The 23,611-nt window shown below is 38.4% G+C and overlaps 1 protein-coding gene across 1 annotated transcript in view; it reads right to left on the bottom strand.

The window, feature by feature from the left end:
• Window positions 1-23,611, bottom strand: part of LOC105388276 (protein furry) — a 199,555-nt gene that overhangs the window by 159,122 nt on the left and 16,822 nt on the right. The window contains exons 18-24 of the mRNA XM_048632507.1: window positions 22,288-22,404; window positions 17,225-17,395; window positions 12,911-13,060; window positions 7,224-7,387; window positions 5,174-5,331; window positions 4,337-4,447; window positions 2,919-3,073 (exon numbers count right to left, since the gene is read on the bottom strand). Of these exons, the coding sequence (XP_048488464.1) occupies window positions 2,919-3,073; window positions 4,337-4,447; window positions 5,174-5,331; window positions 7,224-7,387; window positions 12,911-13,060; window positions 17,225-17,395; window positions 22,288-22,404 (1,026 nt within the window). The remainder of the gene's footprint in view (window positions 1-2,918; window positions 3,074-4,336; window positions 4,448-5,173; window positions 5,332-7,223; window positions 7,388-12,910; window positions 13,061-17,224; window positions 17,396-22,287; window positions 22,405-23,611) is intronic.

The raw sequence follows: 23,611 nt of genomic DNA, 5'->3' as shown, positions 1-23,611 counted from the left end.
AATTTATTCTGTTTTAGAGTGAGTACATATTACGGTCCAGATTGAATTCCTGCACCCGCTTTTGAATATAAGAGATTACAGCGTAGGCGAGGAAACGTGGGAGTACTGAGAGTTTGATTTTCAAAGCGACCCCTAAGAATAGACCCAACATTTTTATTTCGCGAAATCGAGATTGAAAATGTCTATGTAGTTTTTAATTACACTCACAAGCATGAAAAAGTTCCAGTGACAAAATCACTCAATTACTCCTAAACGGAAAAGACTAGCTTAATGACGCCGTCTGCAATATTGAGTATAGGTACATTTAACCGCGCAGCAAAATATTACCAATAAAAACGTAAATATTTTAATCAAATTCTAAATTAAATGTTTAAAAAATGGGCTTTATTTGATGTGGACGTTTTATAAGTGGATCTTTTTCATTGCTTGTGAGTGTATTAGCTTGTTACATACATAGTAAACTAATCAGTCACATCGGCCTAAATTAACGGCTGCTGTTAACAATTAGGTTTCCGGCATGAAGCCAGCTAATGATGAAATGTAGATTGAAATCAGTGCGTGTTTCATACCCTGCATTCCCGGCCCTTGTATTACACTCCGTATCTCAATTAGAGATGCAGTGAATAGGTAATATACAGAGGGGTCGCCGTGACGCAAAGCTATCACATATTATGGAACTAACCGTATCAGACAAACAAGACAGTTCTACGGGATATACTAATACTATTTTGAACTAAATTAAACTTTTGTTTCGCCTAAACTTTAACAAATGATTGCATTGGCAATACCCAGAAACGATATTGTAAAAGAAGCACAAGTTGAAGAAACTATAACTTTGCCCACCTGGATAAGTTGAACCTTAAAGGAGGGAGCGCAGGGATCCACTTATCTAAGTGTATAATCATATTTACTTTTATATTAAATGGTGTTATGGGTACGAAAAACGCGTAACCATTAAAAGGCATTATTAAAAGCTTATATTTGCTGCTGTAACTAACTAGGTAATTCAAACATCCAGACGCGACATCATCTGAATTATTCTTTGGATAAATTTTATGTGACTGTTGAAAAATCTGTCATAAATGTAATAAAATAAAATGTAAGTAGTGTGAAAAATACAACACAAATTTTAATATACCAACTTACGGTATTACACTCTATAGCAGGGATGCACAGACCGCGGCCCGCGGGCCGCATGCGGCCCGCCTGTCGAATACTGGTGGCCCGCCGACAGCAAAAATTGTACTCTCGTACATTTGAATAATATTCCAGAATAAAACCAATTAAAATATATGTTATTTAGAAACGTGAAACCTCTGTTGGATATATTCAGCAATCCTTTCACGATTTCAGTTGTTAATGTGCCAGATTCATTGTATCCAGTTATAAATTATCGACATTCAAAACGACCATGATTAACGCAACAAAACCAACGAAGGAGACTTGCTGAACTTCTACCGCTGCTTTGATAAATATACGTAAGTACAAAGATGTGCCAGGTTATTAAGTTTGGTTTTACCCATATATTATTATGTGAACAAACCTTTTCAATATAAATAATAAAAATACATAAATTAGGCTATTTAAAAAAAAATACAAGAAATCGAAATCTTTAATTACCTACCTATATTTCTGGCGGCCCGCCATCAGTAAATAATTTGTCCGAGTGGCCCCTTGTCTTAATAAGTCTGTGCATCCCTGCTCTATAGGGCCAGCTGTACTGGCTATTCGGCCGAAAACCGGATATTTGTGAACGAAACCGAATTCGCCGAATTACACCGAAGCTTTGTGTGCATTCGTTGCGTCTCTGCATGCACACATCCCGTTTCACCGAATGCGTTTATTAAGTGAACCCTAGATCTGTAAATGTATGTGCAAATATTTTGCTTTTAGCGGCCTATGAGATTAGGCTGGAATATCCTTTGGTTTAGTTCCCCCTAGATACTAGCCCAATTCAAATACGTCGAGATACATTTACGAAAGCCCTGAATGGCCAAAGTGTAGCTAGTAGAGTTCGTAGTTGTATGTCAAAAGGAATTTTAGGACATAAGCTGCTTATGGTCAGTTTCAAAGACAACATTTTCTTTCATAAAAGTGAAATTACATGGAAAATAAAGCACGTACTTGTAGTAAAGTATTCTAAGATTGAATTACTAAAATATTACTGTCTATTACTATACACTTTGGTATATTTAGGTACTCGTTAAACGGACAAATTATAGTTATCATTATCGCATGTACATAACATACAGTAGTCAATTGAGCATGTTAGTAAGACCATAATTAGTAGGTATTCTCCAATTCTAGTAAATATTTAGTAAAGAACGTTCATGACAGCCGCAGGGTGCCATAATGTAGTAAAGGCAAATAAAACTACATAAACTCCCAGATAGGGGACGAGTCCCTTTTAATACGGGTATCAAATTAAAAGCCTTTACACGAGGTTTCGAAAACACATAATACAAATACCCTATTTAAATATTCACTTAGTTTTATTTATTCTGGTCGAGGCCAGTCATTTATCAATAGTTACATTTTGCTTGACCATATTGATAAAACACCCGACGATTCGAACTTTAATAAATTGAAGTAACCTTATATAAAATAACATAATCGTTTTTTTTATAAGATAGTCGATGTATAAAATCAAGTAGGTCAGTGGTTAAGTGTTGTGGTTTCAATCTTGGTAATCATAATGAACATTGCGAAAATCTATAAGAAGGACATAACACATAGTACCTACAGTCAACAAAAACCTAATGACCCGCCACCAACGCAAACAGTTTGATCCATAGGTTACTCAGATTATATTTTATCGATAAATAGAAACAAATCGCGTGCCATCCCGCGTGCGTGATGAAAACATCCTAAAATTAACGTATTTGCGCTAGCGAGTGACTTTGACTGGTTTCACTAACCTGGCACTGAAGATGGTGGCCAGAGCCATGAAGCACCCGTCAGCGACCGCCGGGCAGCCGGTGAAGCACTTGTCCACGGTCCAGTCCAGCAGAGGCCCGATGTCAGGGTTGCAGTCTAGGAGTAGGACTACCGTCTCCCGGCCCAGCTCGTATATCTAGGGGAAATTATGGGGAGTTAGACACCGCTGCACGGGTGGTTTATCGACGTGGATAGACTCTTTTTATGCACGATCCACCAATCATATTTTAGTGTTTATTGAGGATAGCGATATAGTGACGTTTATCTTCGCCGATTACGGTGCCGTGCAGCGGGATTGTTATTCGCCGCACGCCTTTCTGGTGTGTTAGGAGTATTACTCTATTTGGACAAAAACGAACGAACGAGGACAGTTATGCAATTGGTACATTTAATGCTAGGTAATGCTACGAGATAAAACTTGCAGCAGCGCTCTGAAACATCGTTTTTCATCACAATTTTTTTTATGATGAAACAAAAAAATACTGACTTACTATTATATTTATATAGCGTCAAAACAGAATGACTGCAGAACTCTTTACTAGTAGATAAAGCGACGGGTGGCAAAACTTTTACACTGAAAAGGGTCGAATTAAAACCCCGGCTTTTACCATACAAATTTCTAAAGAAAAAGTTGTCGAGAAACGTGAGGAAGTAATATAAATTCCAGCTCTTTACAAACAAACAAATTAACTTTGTGTGCTGAATTGAAATTTTAATATGAAAGCTGACAAAACTAAATATTTGTTTCGAAAGTGGCAATCGTTTTAGGGTATACTGTTTGTGGAATCGGCGGCAAACACCGGTGCTTCAACTATATTTGTTTAGAACAAAGGGTTGTCACGTAGCCATTGATCGAATCTGTTATTTCGAGTGTTTGCACCGACACTACAGTGACATTGTAGAGATTCCCGCCTGTAGCGAGACGGGAGGGTAAACTCGGCAACAGCTATAACCTCCCTTTTGTCAGACACAAACATCATCTGAATGAATAGAATTTTTCACCCGTAAACCATGCGAGAGTCGACTAGGGGAAAATTCGCTTATGCGCTATTGTCTACATGCAACAGGTCGCGCAAAGACCTTTTGGTGGAACTTTTCAACTGAGCTGCGTGCATTGTACATGGAATAATTAACTGTGTTTTAACTTTACAAAGCGCAACTTTATTAATATGGAGCGGAAAAACATGTTCTTCTATTGTGCACGTCGCAGTTTTGCAATAAAATACTTAATTCTGAAACAAAGTACTTTTAAAACGAAATGCTGTTCACGAAAAATTTAATTGTTTACTGTTTTCTGAACTAATAGTCAAACATACAATCTTTTATAATAAATATGCTACCTGGAACTCCTTGTTGGATATTTTCCCTATAAAAATCACAATACTAAACACCAACTGACCTTATCATTAGTGGAGCTGAGCATTTCATTGATCCACGGGTACAGGGATCCATCCTCAGCCAGGGCGGCGGGCGCGAAGCAGGGCCCACAGCACACCAGGGCACTCATAGCCTGGTGGACAAACAACACTTCATTTAGGATACCTACCGGCTTAACAGAATAGGGTTTCACAGCAGAGCCGCCCAAAAAAGTGTCTCAGACAATGAATAAATTGTATGTAATAGACGTAGAGGTCATTGATATGGACACAAAATTATTATTATGTATTTTTTAATCAGTCTAAAACCTCAGATATAAAACCAACTATCAAAATAAATATTAGTATCTTGACGTGACGGACGTGATTTTATTTACTACGAAGATATAAGATTTACTACTGTAATATAATACTAAGCTCAAAACATGTGAACAAATCACAAATCTGACACGTAGGTAAGTATACACAACACCTACGGAAATCTTCGCTGCGAATATGTAAGCGGATTATGGTAGATCTGATAAACTCGACTTCAATATTGTTGAAGGCTTTAAACGTAATAGCAAAAGATTCAGTTTGTGAAATACATTGTCTTACGTAAAATATGTAGGTATTGAACAGGCTTCAAACGTAATATAGAAAAAGATTCACCTTGTAATATACATTGCTTAAAATGGAAAAATATGTAACATGTATTCAATAAATGTATTTTCAATACGGATTAGAACTTATTAGCGTCGATACCTAAGGATGGACTAAAGTCAACTCCTAAGTCCTAAGCATAATTAAGTATCTACTTATTTACACATTCTATAGTAAGAAACCAGGAATATGTTTGACTGATTGTCTCTCCGTCTTACCTTCAAAGCGCTGAGTCTGAGCCGATCGTCTGTCTCCATAACTGTCGGTTGGGGGACCAGAGAGCCCAAGTGCTTGGCGATAGGCCCGCACCACCCAGAGAACAACGTAAACAGATTCTTCCTCAACTCCTTCTTCAGAAGATTCGCGTACATTTCCACTGTGAACAAACCCCGTGTTTAATTCACATGTAACTTTAAAAAAACCGGGGTTGGTTTAGTTTAAAAATATTCAGTAAGTGTTAGTAGCTCGTCACGTGTTAGTCAGAGCATTGGATTGTATTAGTAGTCATCATGCGTAAACCCCTCACCCTCAAGCTAAAAGCATTTCCGAAGTGCGCCGCAAAGAGTTATCCCAGATTCGCGATAAAAGAATACGACTCTGGAATATTAGAAGGGAAAAGTCTCCGTATTTTCAATGCGTTAATAATACTTACTCAGTTAGCTAAACATCAATGTGTATTAACAGAGGGGAGAGTAATTAGTTCATGGAATTTCTTTGTGCAGCGGAGAATTCGCATTCGAAGGCAGGTGGACATTTTCTGGTAGGTGTGTCTTTGGATCCTACAATACTAGCAATAAGGTACAGAGTTCGATGTTATAATGGATATTAAGGCTATGTCTACACCAAAATGCACGAACCAGGCTATCGTAAGCGAGTTCTCTCGTCTATTAAGGGCACTGCTCGGCTATCTGTCCCGTATTTGGTGGGTAAATAGCCTTAAGCAACAAGGAGAAATACGAGTGTTAATTTGAAGTCTAGTTTTGTGAATTCTGCTATTTCGGCTTTGTCATTACGGGAATGTTTCATGCACATCGGGTTACAGAAGGCATTCATTATTCTGATGGTGTTGCAAGCTCATAGAAGTTATTGATTGGGTTAATGCTGTGTTTTGTTAGTAATGTTATGTTCCCACCACCAGAATAATAATATATAATGCACATGAAAAATTGTACAAGTATCGTTTGAAGATATTATTGTACATAAACAAAACTTATATTTAAATGGTAAGTACAAAAGAAAAAGGCCGATCACGTTTTATAGTCATATCCCCAGTTGCTAAAAAGAATTTAGACTAAGATACCATAAAAGGTACTCACGTTAATTTTAACAATAAGAATAACTGTTTTACAAGTCACGTTTTGCAAAGGGTTCTAAAGGTCTAAAGCAGAAATCCCATAAGGGCAGTAAATAAAAGAAAACTTTTCATGTCGACATTTAATTTTGCCGTCACACCTGTAAAGTATTTCAACCTATAATGTTTTTTGTGTTTTGTTTACTCATTTCTTTTTTGCTTTTTAATATCTGTTCACCATCACAATATAATACCCAGATATGAGAAGATAGTATTGAAAAATGACAACAATTCACTGTGATGGTTGATTTCAGCGGCGCCAAAATCTAATTTTATTTCGCGTCGGTACATCGGTATTCGGCATTTCCGCCTTTTGTCCGAATAACCTATTTATGGGGACAATACGCGCAGTGACGTTGTTTTCAAGAATATATTTTCATATTCGACTTCGTCCACCATAAAGTTGATTGAATTTGAAATATGAATAAAAAATACGAATGTATTTCACCGCGAGGCACTGATTACTTTCGGGGACTTTCTGCTTGATAAAAAGTTTGATTACATTTTTTATCTCACTTTTTTAAACTAACTTGTTACCTCTTAACCTAAACATCCACCATTATTACATCACACAAATAATCATATCATAGAATATTAATTAGATGAACAGTTAACCGTTTGTCTGCCGGGAAATCAGCTCGGATGCATCCGTGCTTAGGCAGCCAACAGGTTAGTTAACAAATGAACACCGCCGCCCAACAAAACCACCCAAGCACACTCACGGGCAATGAAAAAGTCCCACCTTCAAAAGATCCCCAAATGATTGTAGATTTGATCAAAACATTATTTTTTTGTTGCAAATTTTCCGATGCGCTGTTAAATGTACTTCAATATTGGCATCATCTTTTCAGTTAATCACTAATTTGGTGCATCTCCCCTTGAAACTCTTTCACCGCCCGAGAGTGCAGTATACTTGCATTGGAAGCTCTTGATCAGCTCAGTGACGAGGTCCGCGAACGCCTGTCGCAGCTCCCTGGTGGCTGGGGCGTCCTTCTCGGCTTCGACCTCCAGGCATTGCCGGGCTCCGTCGAGGTACTCCACGAGCGAGGAATGCAGGCTGCCGTTTTCTAGGGCCGCCGGGCTGGTGGGGGGATAGAAGTGTTGGGGTGTTGGAAGTAGAAAAATACATAGGGGAATGGAATGATTCTGGGGGACAAATTTTCTCTCAATCGACATAACTCGTGTGCCAGGTAACGTCGATTGGGGGTAAATTTCCCCCTGGAGATATTGAAAAATTAGCATTCATTATAAAAAAATATGTCCTTGTTCATTTGTTGATGATCGTAAATACCTACTTAATCTTCTCTACGTACTGATTAAGCACCAAATAACTCATTAATTATTGCTGTAAACACTTGTTGTTTTCGTAATTAATAACATAATGACAATGGGAATCTTCTGAATAACCAATAAGATAGCTGCATAATCCTGTAGATTTCTTTGGACTAACCTAAACCCCTATTTAACAAAAAAAAACACAAACACATACTGCCTAAATGAACATAAGAGCCTTAATGAACATAAGACTTGCACCGACGTTGCATCTCGTTGCGTTATTATTCAGTGTTGATTTGTCGAAGCCATGACGGTTATTGGCAACATATTTCGGAGAGCAATCAATTTGTAAACCGATAGCAACAATGCAGTGTATGCACTCGCACATTACACGGTGCGTGCTACTGATTTCCACTCTCGGCTGCAACTGCATTCTAAAATATCAATGAAAGTTCGGCTAATCACATTGCATTCGTGCATTCACATACGATTTGTGAATTCGAACCATTCAGACAACACGGAATCAGACATGCGATCCATCGGAGAGCGATCCAATGAATTTCGTTATGTAAAAATCCTTAAAGCACGCGATGGATCGTTTGGTGGTGTTTGGTGGAGACCCGGCTAATAAGCAATGGTAGATGGTAGTGATTCTAAAGACAACTATTTAATTTTTGCCACTGTTAAAGTCAAAGCTTATATTTGGAATATGGAAAATAGGATTTTGAATTGGAGGAAAATAGGAAAAAAATAGACTCAAACAGAAATTATTACGATTCAACGCGGGTAAAATTAAAATTGACGTCTTCAGAATCGCTTCCAATATCTGTAACGCAGACTTAATTGTGTCTCGCAGAATCAACTTAAGGGTGATTCTCAAATGACGCGATTTAGGTATGTCCAAGCCATAAAATACATGAAATTGATAGTTTTATACCAGGATGTATTTTTTTTTGAATAATGTATCTTGTGACCGTTTTTATACATTAGTAATGTAATGCATAAATTTATAAAGAAAGCGACAATGATTTTTTAAAACTCAATATCATAAGTTCTTTGGCGCGTCCTTCACTTGATTTTATTTTTAGGTCAAGAAAAACTCACTTTTTAAAGTAAAATAAGCTTATGATTTATATATTATCATTATAACAGATACTTATGGTAATTGTAAATTAGGTTTCTATTCACTCTTAGGTTTAGTTTTCAAAAATATAACGCATTCAATTTTGTCCGAGAAAAAAAACTAACTTCTTTGGCGTAACGATACCGTCTTCCTACTCTGCGTTTAAACGATCATCGGACATAATCACCATGCGTCCCTCACCCTTCAGTCCCCCACTATCTTGGACCAGGAGCAGAAGAGCGTAAGTTTACGGAGTGTGAAGAAAAAATTTTTTTTTTGCGCCATAACGGGTTTTGGTCAGGTAAGTGCCTAATTTCTTCGATTGTTACTTTCATGCTATTATTTGTTTTTGTTGCATACATATTTTTGTCCACGTATGTCTATTCAAACAGTATGCACGTGTCAATAAGAGGTTCCAATTGTAAATCAGCTTTCTGAAAAAATAAATTTTAAGTGATGATTTCTAATTTCGTTGGCAATAATTTCTTTGGATTTCTTTGGCATTCTGCGTCAACGAAATTAGTTTTGATACAAAGAAATTAGTATTGAGTATGAAACACCATCAATAACGCTAACTTTATGCATTCAATGTCTATTATGGTTAATTCTCTCATCATCATCATCAGCCAATAATCATCCACTGGACATAGGCCTCTCCCAAGGAGCGCCACAACACTCGGTTCTCGGCCTTCCTCATCCAACTACTACCGGCTACCCACCTAAGGTCGTCAGTCCAGCGGGCAGGAGGACGTTCCACGCTGCGGTTGCCTGTTCGTGGTCTCCACTCGAGAACTCGTCTACCCCAACGGTTATCGGTTCTTCGGCAGATATGACCAGCCCACTGCCACTTCTGGTTGCATATTTTGACAGCTATGTTGGTAACCTTGGTCCTCTGACGGATAACCTCATTTCTGATACGATCCATAAGAGAAACCCCAAGCATAGCAAGCATGGAGAGCCATAGCACGCTGAGCGACTTTAAATCGGTGGACCAGTCCTACCGTCAGTGTCCACGTCTCAGCACCATAAGACATCACTAGCAGGACGCACTGGTTGAAGACTTTTGTCTTCGTGCTCTGAGGAATGGACGAGGAGAATATGTGACGAAGTTTCCCGAATGCAGCCCAACCCAGTTGGATGCGCCTTGCAGCCTCCTTGACCAAGTTGCTTCTGCCTAGCCGAATAGTCTGCCCGAGGTAGACATATTCATGCACAACTTCGATTGTTGCCTCACCAACGACGACCGGCTCCGGTTTCATGTGAGAATTGTACATGACTTTCGTCTTGTCCAAGTTCATACCGAGGCCTACACGTCGGGAAGCAGCATTTAGGCCACTTAGCATCCAGCTAAGTTCCTGCAGAGATTCTGCCGTAATAACGATGTCGTCCGCGAAGCGGAGGTGTGACATGTACTCGCCATTTATACATATGCCATGTCCTGTCCAGTCCAACGTCTTAAAGACATCCAGTGAATTGGTGAACAGTTTCGGAAATATCACATCCCACTGTCTCACTCCACGTTTCAGTTGGATAGGTCTTGTCTTGTGGTCCAGTACTTGGACAGTCATAGTAGCGGTATTGTACAGACACCTCAACACCTCGATATAGCGCCAGTCGATTTGGCATCTCTGCAAGGATTCCAAAACTGCTTAGGTCTCGATGTAGTCGAAGGCTTTTTCATAGTCTACAAAGGCTAGATACAGAGGCTGATTATACTCTTCGGTCTTCTGTATAATCTACCTTACTGTGTGGATGTAGTCCATTGTACTAAAGCCTTTTTGAAACCCAGCCTGCTCCTGGTGTTGAAACTCGTCTAACTTTTGGGCTAGACCATTCGTGATAACCCTTGAGAACAGCTTGTATACATGGCTTAAAAGCGAGATCGGTCTATAGTTCTTCAGAAAGGTTTGGTCACCCTTCTGAAGAACTGTAGTCCTCTCTAGAAGCTGGTGTTGACAGCTCCAATTTGGTGCAGTGTGGGACGAAGGGTCGACTTCACCAGACATCTCCTCTCTAGCTTGAAGTTGATATTCAGAGTGCCTCGGAGAAGTCATATCTATCTATTGATCACTGGGACATATCTGAAAATGTGCAGCTTGTCGGTCATAATGAAGTCTTTTTCGTTTTTCGTCCTACCATCAGGGCTTGCCCATGTCCACTTCCTCTGGGGCCGATTCTCAAAGAAAGAATTCATCAGAAAGAAAGCCCCTCCCTTTCGAGGAAGTCTACAAGCATTTGCCCTCTCTGGTTTCTACTACCAAAGCCATGATGAGGTCCTACCCTCGATTCGTCGCATTCTTGTACTCCCACTTTGGCGTTGAAGTCCCCCATCACAACGGTGTATTGGGTCCTAGCAGTACACGTGATGCCCTAGAGATATCCTCGTATACTGCTTTGACTTCTGTGTCAGAGTGTGCCGAGGTTGGTGCATATAACTGTACGACCTTCAAGGAATACCTCTCGGTTAGTTTAAGTACTAGGTACGCTAGTACCCGATTTGACACACTGCTGATCTCCACTACGTTGTTGACAAGGGTCTTGTTGACGAGGAATCCTACGCCACCTTGGGACAGTTGGTCGCCCTCCTGATGGTAGAACATGTGGCCGGACTCCAGGGTCATCGTGTCCTCGTCCTCTTTACACTTTTTTATACCGGTGACGCTGCTGCCCATCGCCGGCCTATGGGATTTAGAGTAGCTGTTTTTGGGTGGTTATACCGCCATCATCCGGTCGCCAGAGCATCGTCTGTTATTTAGCAGAGTGCACCACGGGCAGGTGAGGTTGGCAATTGGTTCATTCGGATGTTTAGAACCCTTGCACCCTTACGTGATCAGGTAATTATGTTAAAAACAAATAAAGATATGCGTGATTTTTAGTTTTGTTGTGTATTATTTGCAATCTACATATAAAACTAATTTCTTTAAAATAATTTCTAATTTCTTTGTTCTTAAAACTAACTTCTTTGGGACCTTTTATAATTTCTTTGGTGTGTTTTCTAATTTCATTGGTGCCAATCTAATTTCATTGGCCCAAAATTGTTTAAAATCGCTGTAACTTTGAATCGGCTCGATAGATTTCAGGGCCAATAAGAGATAACTAAAGAGGTCTAAAGCCTCTACAATATGTGGGGTATAATATTCAAACAACATGAAAAAAAAAATGCGCCAAAGAAATTATGCTTTTGCAGCCATTTTTGGAGAATCACCCTTAACCCGAAACAACAAAAACAACCCAAAACTCAATCTCTGTCACCGCTACGAGGGTTAAATCAGAGGCGGCGGATCAAAGAATTGGATTTTAAACAAATGACCAGTATTAGCAGGCGAACGGGGACTGCTCCAGAATTCGCCCTCCAAATGGTTAAATTAAATAGCAAAAGTTTTCACACAGTAGCCTGCGACGAGAATTTGACATTGTTTCTGTCGAGATATATGTATATTACAAGTAATTTCACAAGTTCCGACAATATTCATGGCAATAAATGTTCGTGTACGTAGTTTGAACCAGCTTTATTAATTTTATACTACTGACATGAGTGAAAGCCCCCGACAAAGACAAATGTCCGCATAACTTTTGAAGGACGAAATGAAACATAGTTACAAACATTTCTAATCCGTCCATTTTGGGGCCACAGACAGACACAAAACACCCAAACTTACAACAGCACATCTTTTTCATCAGTATAAATAAACCAAAAAATCTAGTCAAGTGCCCTTCAACAAAATATTACCTCGTATCGGCTACGTAATTAAATAATGAAAACCTTTCACAAATTGACGACACTCAATTACCCGCCAGAACCACATCAAAGAGCCGTAATGCAGACTGCATAAGCGGCACAGTATCAATATAAGAGGGTGGATCGAAACGCTCCATGTCCAAAGAAGTGAAAGTGGCTCTGATTTTATAACTATTGGAAATTCGTTGGAAGCATTTTAACACGTAGGTCTTCCCTAATTTATCATCAGTACATCGAAGATCAGTTTGACGGTATCAATGCACAACGAACTACGGTTCGTATATAAAAAAAATTATCCCTGCAAATGCTCTAAAATTGGTTGTTAGGAATAACATCAGAATCAAACTTTGCACAATAATCAAACGACGGTAATATTACACTTACGTATCCAGAATATATAGAGATAATATGTACTAACTTATACTACATATTATCTCTACAGATCCACCCTCATAATTCACACGTACCTGCAGGCGAAAGTGCCCTTCTGGGCGATCAGCAGAAGCAGCTTGTTCAAATGTTGCCTCAACGCATCCCTTCTCCGCCGGCGACGCATGTTCTCCTGTTTTCGATCCACTGCCTCTCGTAATAAGGGCACTAATTCCTCCATCAGGTCCCTGCGCCAAAATAAAGTCTAGGTATAGACGTGATTAGGGTTGCTACCGTCTGATTTTCGCCGTCAAGGGGTGACACAAAGGAAGTTTTTTGTACACTTATTGCATTTAGAATACGAACGCAAAGGGAATTTCGTATTGTTCTTAAAAGGGATGAATATGAAAAAGCGTATTGACATTAAAGTTGCACAGTGCCAGCGAATTTGAAGGCACAAAATTTAAATTTAACTCCGTCAAACGATGTGCAAATTTTATATTTGCAGTTACTAAATTGAATTTTTGGCAGTGCTATTTATATTTGTTGTTCATTGTGCCTCCATAATCGGCTACAGTAGAATGGTAGTATAAAAGAGTATTATTTATCAAAGTATCAAACAACCAAACAGTATTAAATGGCAAAAATCATATTCGCAACACAAAGCACATCTTATACAAAATTAACAATAACAAATTCAACTAAAGCCGCCATAACCATTGATAGTCAAACTTCCACGTAGGTTTGCTAACGGTATAATGCTGACAGGACCGCGAGGCAACTTGTAGAGCCAGTGAGCCAGCGTATCTCCGGCGGTGAAGGAAGTTGGATTCGCCGAAACTTTCAGTTTAAAGACAAAGTGCAACTTTCACAGCCTCCGCGAATATCCAGAGGATATTCCAAGCTAAACAATGGTTTAGGGCGGTTCCAGACTAGGGTATATTTCGGCACGTACCTATATAGTGGTTTCAAAATACATGCTCGCTACATTACTCGCTTTTAAAAAATAGTACCTATGCACGTAAAAGGACATATTTCGGCGTGTTCAGTCGAACCAATGCTGTCGTGACTGCGTCAACACCGCTTATACAAGGTGTTCAGTAAATAGTGGACCAATGAGGATGTTCAGCTTCATATCAACCCCCCGAGTCACCCCCTTTTCCGTTGGTTCACTATTTACGGGACACCCTTTATGCCTACAAATTTAGAATGATGTTGAATGTTGATGCTCGTACGAGTTAAGCGTAACCCAACCTATATGCGATGTGTTCCCAAAAACGAGCTTATACGCGCCAAAAAATACGCTAGTCTAAAACCACTCTTAGGGGCGGGCGATCTGAAATGACCTAATGAGTTTTTATACGGCTTTATTAGAAAAGCTGATATAACGAACACGTAAGAAGTATCTTTAAACTTTTAATGATTCATAAAGTAAAATCTAAACAAGTTCGGTTTATGAAGAGAACTTGAAAACTGTTGAATATCGCGCAATACGAAAGTTAAAAATAGTAAGAGACTTTTCAGTGCGTAATTAAAAGTTTACAAATTACACTTTAAGCAGAACACAAAGATAAACTAACTAACGGCTAACTACAACAGCAAATTAAATGCAAATAAAAAAAAAGCTTTTGCTCGCCAGCTGAGAATAGTTATATAAAGTACCCATATACAATATTTAGCAATATTAAATAAACAATAAAAATAAAAAATAATACTTAGGGCCTGTTCCACAATGTCTGGTTAGTGGCTACCTGTCGGATAAAATACATGCTGTCACTCTCTGTCATTATTTTTTAGACAGTGACAGTATTTATTTTATCCGACAGGTAACCACTAACCAGACATTGTGGAACAGGCCCTTAGTGGAATTTTATCAGTAAGCTAATAACATAACATGTAGTATACATGTAAGTTTTTTTTTGTTGACTTTTTATTTGGATTTTTTTTATACTAACGGACTTGCTTCTTTTGTGTGTCATAACAGATATAATTAATACAACAATAATTAACAATCCGCTGAACAAGAAGCCGTACGATAAAATCCCTATCTGTATTAACATTTAAACAACATTTCACAATCACAACCATCTTACCAGATTGAGTGCCCGCCTTCTATAATATGCTAAAACACTACATACATGAATTTATAGAAAGATTATGGTTAGATAAGTTAGTACACCCACAACATTATTGATACATTAAAGTGTTGCGATAGTTACGGTTGACCTACAAAATACAATAAGTACCTTCAAGATGTTTTTATTTCTAAAGTTATAAAAAAAGCATATGGGGCATTTGTTTAGCACTGCTGGCGACGTAACATCAAAATAAAAATGCCTGCCTTGATGGAAAAATATAGAAAAATACCGTTCTCGATTAGCCAATAATTGAAAATGCTTTTTAAAAACTATGAAACATTAAAATATTTTTGGTATGATGTTTCAACTTGAACCTTTTTCATCGGCGAAATCATATTTTATGAGAAAACAGGGATCCGTACCACGGCAGACACACAATCTTACAGAACCCGACGGCCGAGTATAAACATGTAATATTCGCTGCGTGTATCTCTGCTTCACTACTGTCATATCATATAATTCTGGTAATAGATGACCAACCTTGGAAGTACTGGGTGGTCACTCTATCTTACGAGAGATTTTCGCAGCACTGCTGTGCTAACCGCGATCTATCTCGTTGTATATTATTATGAAACGTAGGTTCCGATTGCATGATAGCTCTCGATCGTTCGTTTCTTGTCTAGATAGATCATCCACGGTCCATTGACCCATGAACTGGTAAGTAGACTCAGAATCTTTCGCCCATGAAAATTTCGTTCATAAACGACGTACAATATAAAAACTGTCGGCTTACAGTTCATTAGTTATTTAAAAGTTGATGAACAGTTACGTTCTCAAGCTAGAGTAACTCCTGGTACTATTTCAAACAAAGAGTCCAATATTACGGACACGTTCAGTTACTAAATTACTCAGGATCCAACTACAACAGGATACGGCACAGGCTTCACGCAGGCCAAACAGAAGCCCGCGTATTAATATACAAGGCCGGGGGCTACGTTAATTGTGCTCGGCTTCAACCCTCGAATACAGTAATTATGTGCGCAACTACTGGACCAACAACTGGATTTAACAGGGGTTTAAAAAATAAAAGCTTGTGTAAAAGTTGATATACCTACTTACAATTTGATTTATTATAAATGGGTTAATACATATACATTATGGGCTTTATTATGGATTCGAGGTGCACGAAAGGCCTTTCCAAGTGACGTGTAGAAAAGGGGTATAGTAAACCTAAAGTGGCTTAATTGACTCTGGGGTCATTATAAACCAGTTAGCAAAATTTGCAAACAAAAACTTTCTGTTATTTCCGTTCTGTATCTTTTTACTCTTTTATGAAATCAGAGAATACTGCCGTCAATCTGTAAAATCATTGAAGCGGCAGTCATTTTGCAGGGTACAAGTAAAGTCAATAATCTCATTGTAAATTATACGCGAGAGAAAGCTCACAAAGATCGGCCGGGATGGCCGCATAGTCGCTGGGAGACAGGAAATTAACGTCAGCCAGTCAATATCGCCAGACTCAACTCAGGTGCACTGTTTCACTGAGGGTCAGACTGTGCTCAGTGAAAATGTGGGAACAACTTTACTCAGTTGCGGTAAACTCTGTTACTGGTGCACATTATGAGACCATTTATGGAAAGATAATAGTAATATTATATATAAAGTATACAAAACAGAATATGAAGTATGGTAAAAATGAGCTACTGTGTTACGCAAATATGCAAAAATGCCTGTACTGTTTTTATAACAAAGTATTTTTTATAAATCAGCTTTCAAAACGTGTTTTAAGGTTCAACGCCGCCACTTGAAAACAACTCTGCTTGCGTTGAACCTTAAGGTTATCTTACTACACGTAAATTACTACTTAGCAATCGACAAGGATGAATATCGCAAAGGCATCGATTAGTTTCATAAATGGCGTTACGTTCGCATGAGCATTAGCAACACCTAGCACCATGTAATAAACATCAGAGCGCTTAGCTCAGCTTTAAACATCACTTAACCTTGCCTCAAAAGCTATGCAAATCGCATCTGCTCGTACCAACGCAATCACAGGATTAACAATTCAATTTAGGTCACATTTACAAGTTTAACATTTAATCACCTCCACCAAGTTAAAACACCAGCCAGCCAATTTTGCGTACAGAAGACCGTATGCATACCTTTCTGGCACCAATAATGAATTTATGATATTTTCACAACATAGATTCAATCTTGGTACCTGATTGGCATGCAAGGGTTCTTGCGTCTTCCTTATTTTTTCACCACCACCTGTAATACCAGCACCATAAGATAATACAACACAATAAAAACCAGTAGTAAACAACTACTTACTTGAGAGCATCAGGGTTGACGTTGCCCATGGCGGCGATGGCAGCGTCCCTGACTTCGGGAGCCTCGCATCGCGCCAGTGGGACCGCCAGCTTGTGTAGCGAGGCCGGGGACGCCGCCGCCGACCGCCCCTCAGCCCCAACCCGCTCTCCGCTCAGGGAGTCCGGCGAAGAACTGCAAAACTGACCTGGTTAGCTGAGGTTTGGGACGTGGATCTGTCAAAGGATGGATGGTGTCGTGTGGCGGATGAGTGGTTGGGTTGTGTCGGTGCAACATGCATAGGTGCGTAAGTTTTGACAGATCCACTAGATCCGGTGTTAGATTTTGAAAATCAAATTTACAGTAAAGTGCTATGAGTTTGTAAAAAAAGGAATGGTAAAAATTTGGGACATGTCGAATTTGCTGTGAAGTTTGAAGAGGTATTCTAATAATTTAATAGTAATTCTGTCTGAGAAAGTTTTAAAAACACCTTTTGTTGTCGCTCAAACTTTAATTGGCGTTTCGGATAGGAATTTTGATAGCGAATACGTCTGCAACTTGTTGAAATGAATAAGTGCGATGTAACTTTGCAACTCGGAAACTTTCCACTTTGGATTTGATAACTCCCGCAACTTTTGCTAAGCTATTGACGAGTTGCAAAGTAGCATCGAATATTGAAACGTGTTTACAGTGAGCGTGAAAAATTGAAAATATTCAAATGTTGTGAAAATGTTTCCAGATTGGACATAAAAGGCACAAAAACTACTAAAAAGCGGAGTGGCCGTTGAAAATGATTGATAAACATAGACCCCATGATAGTTAAAGCATTCATGTCAGAAAACAGGGAGAAAAATATACACATTTAGCTTTCTAGCATACATTATCATAACAATGGTCTATACATACAATGGTAACTAACAAGGATGATATATGTACTATCAACTTGAAAAGACAAACGACGAAGATATAATATGCTCCAATATTAATTACTCCTACAGTGACCATAAGTAGCTATATACATATTTAGTAGCTTGTCCAACTCACAAACCGCCTATTCATTCTAACGTGGGCGTTTTGTTACTTACAAAAGGTACAAAAATATATAGGTACTTATTGACAATAAGGACTTGAGGCAAAAATGGTTAATAATCTTTAGGCATAAACAATCAATAAAATAAAATTAGACATTTTAAATAACGATTTCGTAGAATCTAAATCAAGCCGAGTTTCCAGGAATATGCATTTTGCAATGAAGACACATTTTCAGGGACTATTTGACTTATCTATTCAAATGCTGTAAAGTGAGCTAGGGTTGTTACCGGGAACTACGGACAAGTTGGCGTTCCGACCAGTTTCCCGCTCACTCAATATTTGACTGTAGGTGACCTTTCGTAGCAGGAAATATTACAGGAGAAGATGAGATAAATGGTTCAACTTTATCATACGAAAGTCGGTATGTTCAATTATTTCACCGACATCATAACTGTAAAAGTTACTGTTTTTAGAAAATTACAATATATTTGATGTATGTCAAGATCTGTAATTTATTCATAGACGATAGCATAACAGTTCTGTATACTTTCCAAGATATAGTTATAGCAACAAAAGTAATCAAGAATTACTTACATGTCTGATCGCGAGCTGGTATAGCACTATTGAAGATATCTCTACTGCTCGCTGACCAAAGCATACTAGAGCCATCTACAGTCAAATCGCGTATAATAGCTCGAGCCATTAACAGGAGTTAGTGGAGTCCAAAACCACGTTACGTTAGTGCAGAACGGTAAAGAGCTAGTTTCTGTCAATCGCAACAGATGGCGCTTCCAAAATATTTGCGGGAACAGCCGTACACCTTGTCAAATTAGTGACTCGCAAGAAAGTGAAAGGGCTAGTATCTGTTAATCGCAACAGATGGCGCTTCCAAAATATTTACGGGAATGGCCGTACACCTTGTCAAATTAGTGACTCGCAAGAAAGGGAAAGAGCTAGTTTCTGTTAATCGCAACAGATGGCGCTTACAAAATATTTACGGAAACGGCCGTACACTTTGACAAATATGACTTGGTTATTCATGTCCTACGGATAGAGGCAGGAAATATCCCAATTAATAAGTGCCCAAAAAGTTATAAACGATGTAAAGAATAAAATATTATGAGCGTTTTTCTGGTAATAAAACAATAATTCTAAACAATTTCTTAAGAGCCTGCTAAAGGTTACTAAATTTCTTGGTTTTTTATGTATAACCTTTTTAGGTATAACAAAAACGGGCTTGTCGAAATTTATGTGATAATTATTATAGTACATAAATACATATCAAGCTTTTCTCATTCATATTATCTACATGTCGAAGTAACTGTTCTAAAAAAATGGTTGTGACAAGTGAAGTTGCAATAACATGAAAACATTACTTGATTGTTGGCATGATTGTTTATTGGTGTGGAAATCACATTAATAAGTACTTCATCATTATATCTGTTATTTCACAACACTTCCTAGGTGATAGCCGCCCTATTGGATGGTATAATAATATTAATAACTATGTAATATACGGTATAACTAAATTTAGAAAACACTAGCTCCTCTAGCGTTAACTTTCAGAACTAAAAAGTTTGACTTCCCGATCCAAAAAATCCGTTTCATACTTTACAAGTCGTCGCTGTGGAGGCCAACAGTGGTAGTCCACACAAAGTGTTTATTCAGAGAAAACAACTACGGAAATATGGAAACTCGTTTGGTTTGTGTAAGTACTTAACTCATTTGCATTAAATTTGTGGCTTGACTCCCTTGGCCTCCACTGCCACGAAGTGCTGTCTTCCTCTTCATAATGTTTTCATGTGATTGCAACATAAAGGACAGAGGGGTATCGAACACAGAAGGGCTAGTACGGGGCGCATTTAAGACGTGACAAAAGTTTTGCATCGCCGTCACTCACATCGCGCAGCCTCAAGAGTGAGTGCGACGGAGAACTTTTGTCACGTCCTATTAGCGCCCTGTGCTACACGGCCAGGACAACACACTAGTGACACAATACGTGGTGCATTTGCATTACCCCCATAGGGAATCCGGGCACGCTGATAGGAAGAGCGCGCTGTCAGGGCAAACAAAACACTATCACTCACCGTGGCGATGTGCAGTAATGTTCTTTATTGTTGTGGGAAGTTTGAATTGGTTTGCAAGTAATGGTTACCTGATGGTGCTTTTGGTACGTGAATGTGATACTTTGGTTCGCAGTTTTGTAATCTGAAGAGCTTATAAAAAGTAAACTTGCAAGGTGCAACAGGAAATTATAACATTTGCCTAAACTTTTTGAAAATATGCCGTAGTAATTTTTTACATTACGTATCTTTTAAAGCTCCAAAACTACGTTATAGGTACCAACTCTGCCAGGGATATAGACAATAGTCCAGTAAGTGAACTGTATCGTGTATTGGTAACAAATTAACCAAACATACAAAGAACATTTGTGCAAAGCTCAGTCTTGAAATCATACGTTTTCATTGTCGTATTTGTAGGACATAAATAGAGTATTTCAAAGTAAAACATCGTCCAAAGTTACTGTAAACGGAAAAAAAAACGCATGATAACAGAAGATTTCGCAGCAATTGATTCCGTTGCATTTAAATTTAAATTAAGCTCTACTGATTTAACACTAAACTGAGATAGGAAGTTGAATCGCAGTTTAGTTCATAAGTACCTACATAAAAAAAAGTTTTAATATCTTTAAATTTAAGCATTGTTGCTACAGAATCGATCGCATTCATTAATATCTACCTACATTTTTGTTTCAGTACTTTTGTATTTACAGTCATAAGAGTGTCATATTATGGTTTAATTGAATAGCTGTGGTAATAACCTCATGCAAAACATAGCGTATATTAGTAATTGCTATAGAGAAAGATTTACTTTAAATTAAGACTGCAATAAAAGTTAAAATACTTATATATTTTAATCAAGGCACATAAGTAGATGATATAAATTTCAAAAAAAAAAAAACAAAATGATGTCGTCACTGGTTTTTACTATGTTGTGTGTGCAAAGTATAGTTACAGATACCTACAGTTGAAAAGTGTGGATATACACTATAGTATGGGTAGGTAATAAGAGGTCAATCTTTCCTACAATTTACGCTAGCGTGGGCCAGAATCTCAAGGCATAAATCTAGAATTTAGAACTGTCCAAACAAGACTGTAGGCAAGATGATTTTATGTTCATTCGTTGTAGTACTGTAAGTCTAGGACAGAACTAAAATTAAAATTTAATCCCTTGAACGGGCCTGCAATGATTTGGCTATTAATTAAAAACAAAATGTCGGACGCCACAAACGCAAAACACTTTAGACTTACACGCTACGCATTCTACGTACTACAGTTAGAAGTAAACAATCTCAATGCATGTATGATGTTATTTACAACCAAAAAAAAACAAGAAACATTGGGCAAACATATTGCTGAACAAAACAAAAATGTCACGTGACTGCCACCCTGCCGGTCGATAATGGACTTAATGAGCATAGCTGTAAGGTTGGTATTACGCTGTGCTCGAGCCTGAGGCGTGAACGATGAGCGATGGACAGTGGACTTTGTTCTGATGGACTCAACGCACACTTTTCATTGCAAATGACCACTGTGGGTGAGCACCCGATGGATGATTGGGATGACGGTTCCATCTGAGACGCAAAATCAAATAAATGTTAAGGAAAGTTGTAAGTTAAGTATATTAAATTTGATGAAGGTGTACGGAAGTATCCCGATATCACCAGCTTGAATCTAAAAAAATGTTTTTTTTTGTACATCAGAAATATTGACTAGCTATATAAATAATATTTTTAAAATAATTAGCTTGAAAACTGTTGAATATTGTTATTGCTTGAAAACAAAGTAGTAAGTTGTTTTACTTAAATTACAATTACATTTTCGTCCTGGCAATCCAGCCGAATACTTATAAAAAATGGAAACATTTTCAATAATTTTCCATTCAATAAAATAATCCTGAAAATCCTTTAATCTAACCAAACTTCTAACGCCATCTAGCGCTCGCAAATGGAACCGCCAACTCTCACTCGCAACCCTCGTTGCTTTAGTTCACACCTCGTCCGCTTGTGGTGCCTGTGGCGGGCGTAGCTCAGGGGCAGTGTGAAGAAGCCCGCCGCCTGGCTGTCGCCTGCCGAGCCAGAGTCCAGCTCCCGGCCAGACCAGTCGTCCGCGCTGCGAGCGAGCGACCTTTAGGGGCTTTGCGTTTAGGAAGGTTTCAGACTAGCGGATTTATCAGCCTGTAATCATCCACTGCTGGACATAGGCCTCTCCCAAGGTCAGCATTTTCGAAGTAAGGCTACGGCCGCACACGCGGCTTGCTTAACGCCTATATCCCATTCCACGGGGAAAGACATCGGTCAAAACCCTTATTACATTAGAATAAGGGTAGTTTTTAGTGGTGCCAGTACAGCGATCACAGAATTTGGCAAATTTATCAGTTCCAAAAGTGACATTTACTTTTTCCATATGTTTGTGTAGTTTCGAAAATAGTATCAAATTCTGTGATCGCTGCACTGATGTATTTACCCGTGGAATGGGATATAACAAGTCACCAAGCGAATAGCAATGTAAAAAAACGTTCTGTCTTCGTTCTCGCTAAGTGAGTCGCTAGAATGTAGGCGCTAAGCAAGCCTTCTGTCCACCTACGGAGCCTTACAGAAATACGCTTCAAAATACCGTGTAAGCGCGGATATTCTGGCGTGTTCGCTCGTATTGGTGGTGTTGTGTCAGTATCAACAGCGATATCGAGCTTAGGAGCATGTAAACACTCGTGTGAGGTGAAAATAGTTGCTAGTCTGAAACCGCTCTTACAGGTCACGGCTAATTTCTTGGCAAAAGACAGTCTTAGGTGTCTTTAGAGACAGTTCGGGAGGGGAAGTTTCTGCAAGAAACTATCAAATCTTGCCAAGTTCTTTGGGAATTTAAATTGTCTCTAGGAATCTAATTTGATAAAATATTTAACCTAAATCACTTGAAAACTATTTGAAACTCTAACCATCAGCTCAGTACTTCTTTATAATTTGCTGATTAGCTAGTGAATACAGACGTTGCTTCAATATTTTGACCTATGAATTTCTACCTATGATTGTACCTAATTACCACTATTATATACAAAATTGAAAAACTAAACACACATAGAAGATGCCGGAATGACAAAAATCCATGAATACTATAAGAAAGAAATATAAATTACACATATTACAATTTCATAGAAGCAGAAAGTAATAAGAAATATGTCTACCACATTTAATCTAAACTTACAAAGAATTTGAAAGAACATATTATGTGCCAATAAGAGGAAGGAAATATATTTTGTATGTAATTTGGAATAAGTAAATATGAAGCGGTAGTAAAGGTTCCATGGTAGTGTTATAGTAAC

The sequence above is a fragment of the Plutella xylostella genome, chromosome Z (assembly GCF_932276165.1).
Source record: "Plutella xylostella chromosome Z, ilPluXylo3.1, whole genome shotgun sequence".
NCBI classification, from domain to species: domain Eukaryota; kingdom Metazoa; phylum Arthropoda; class Insecta; order Lepidoptera; family Plutellidae; genus Plutella; species Plutella xylostella.
The sequence above is the reverse complement of the archived record's forward strand: the minus strand, read 5'-3'. Positions and strand labels throughout refer to the sequence as shown.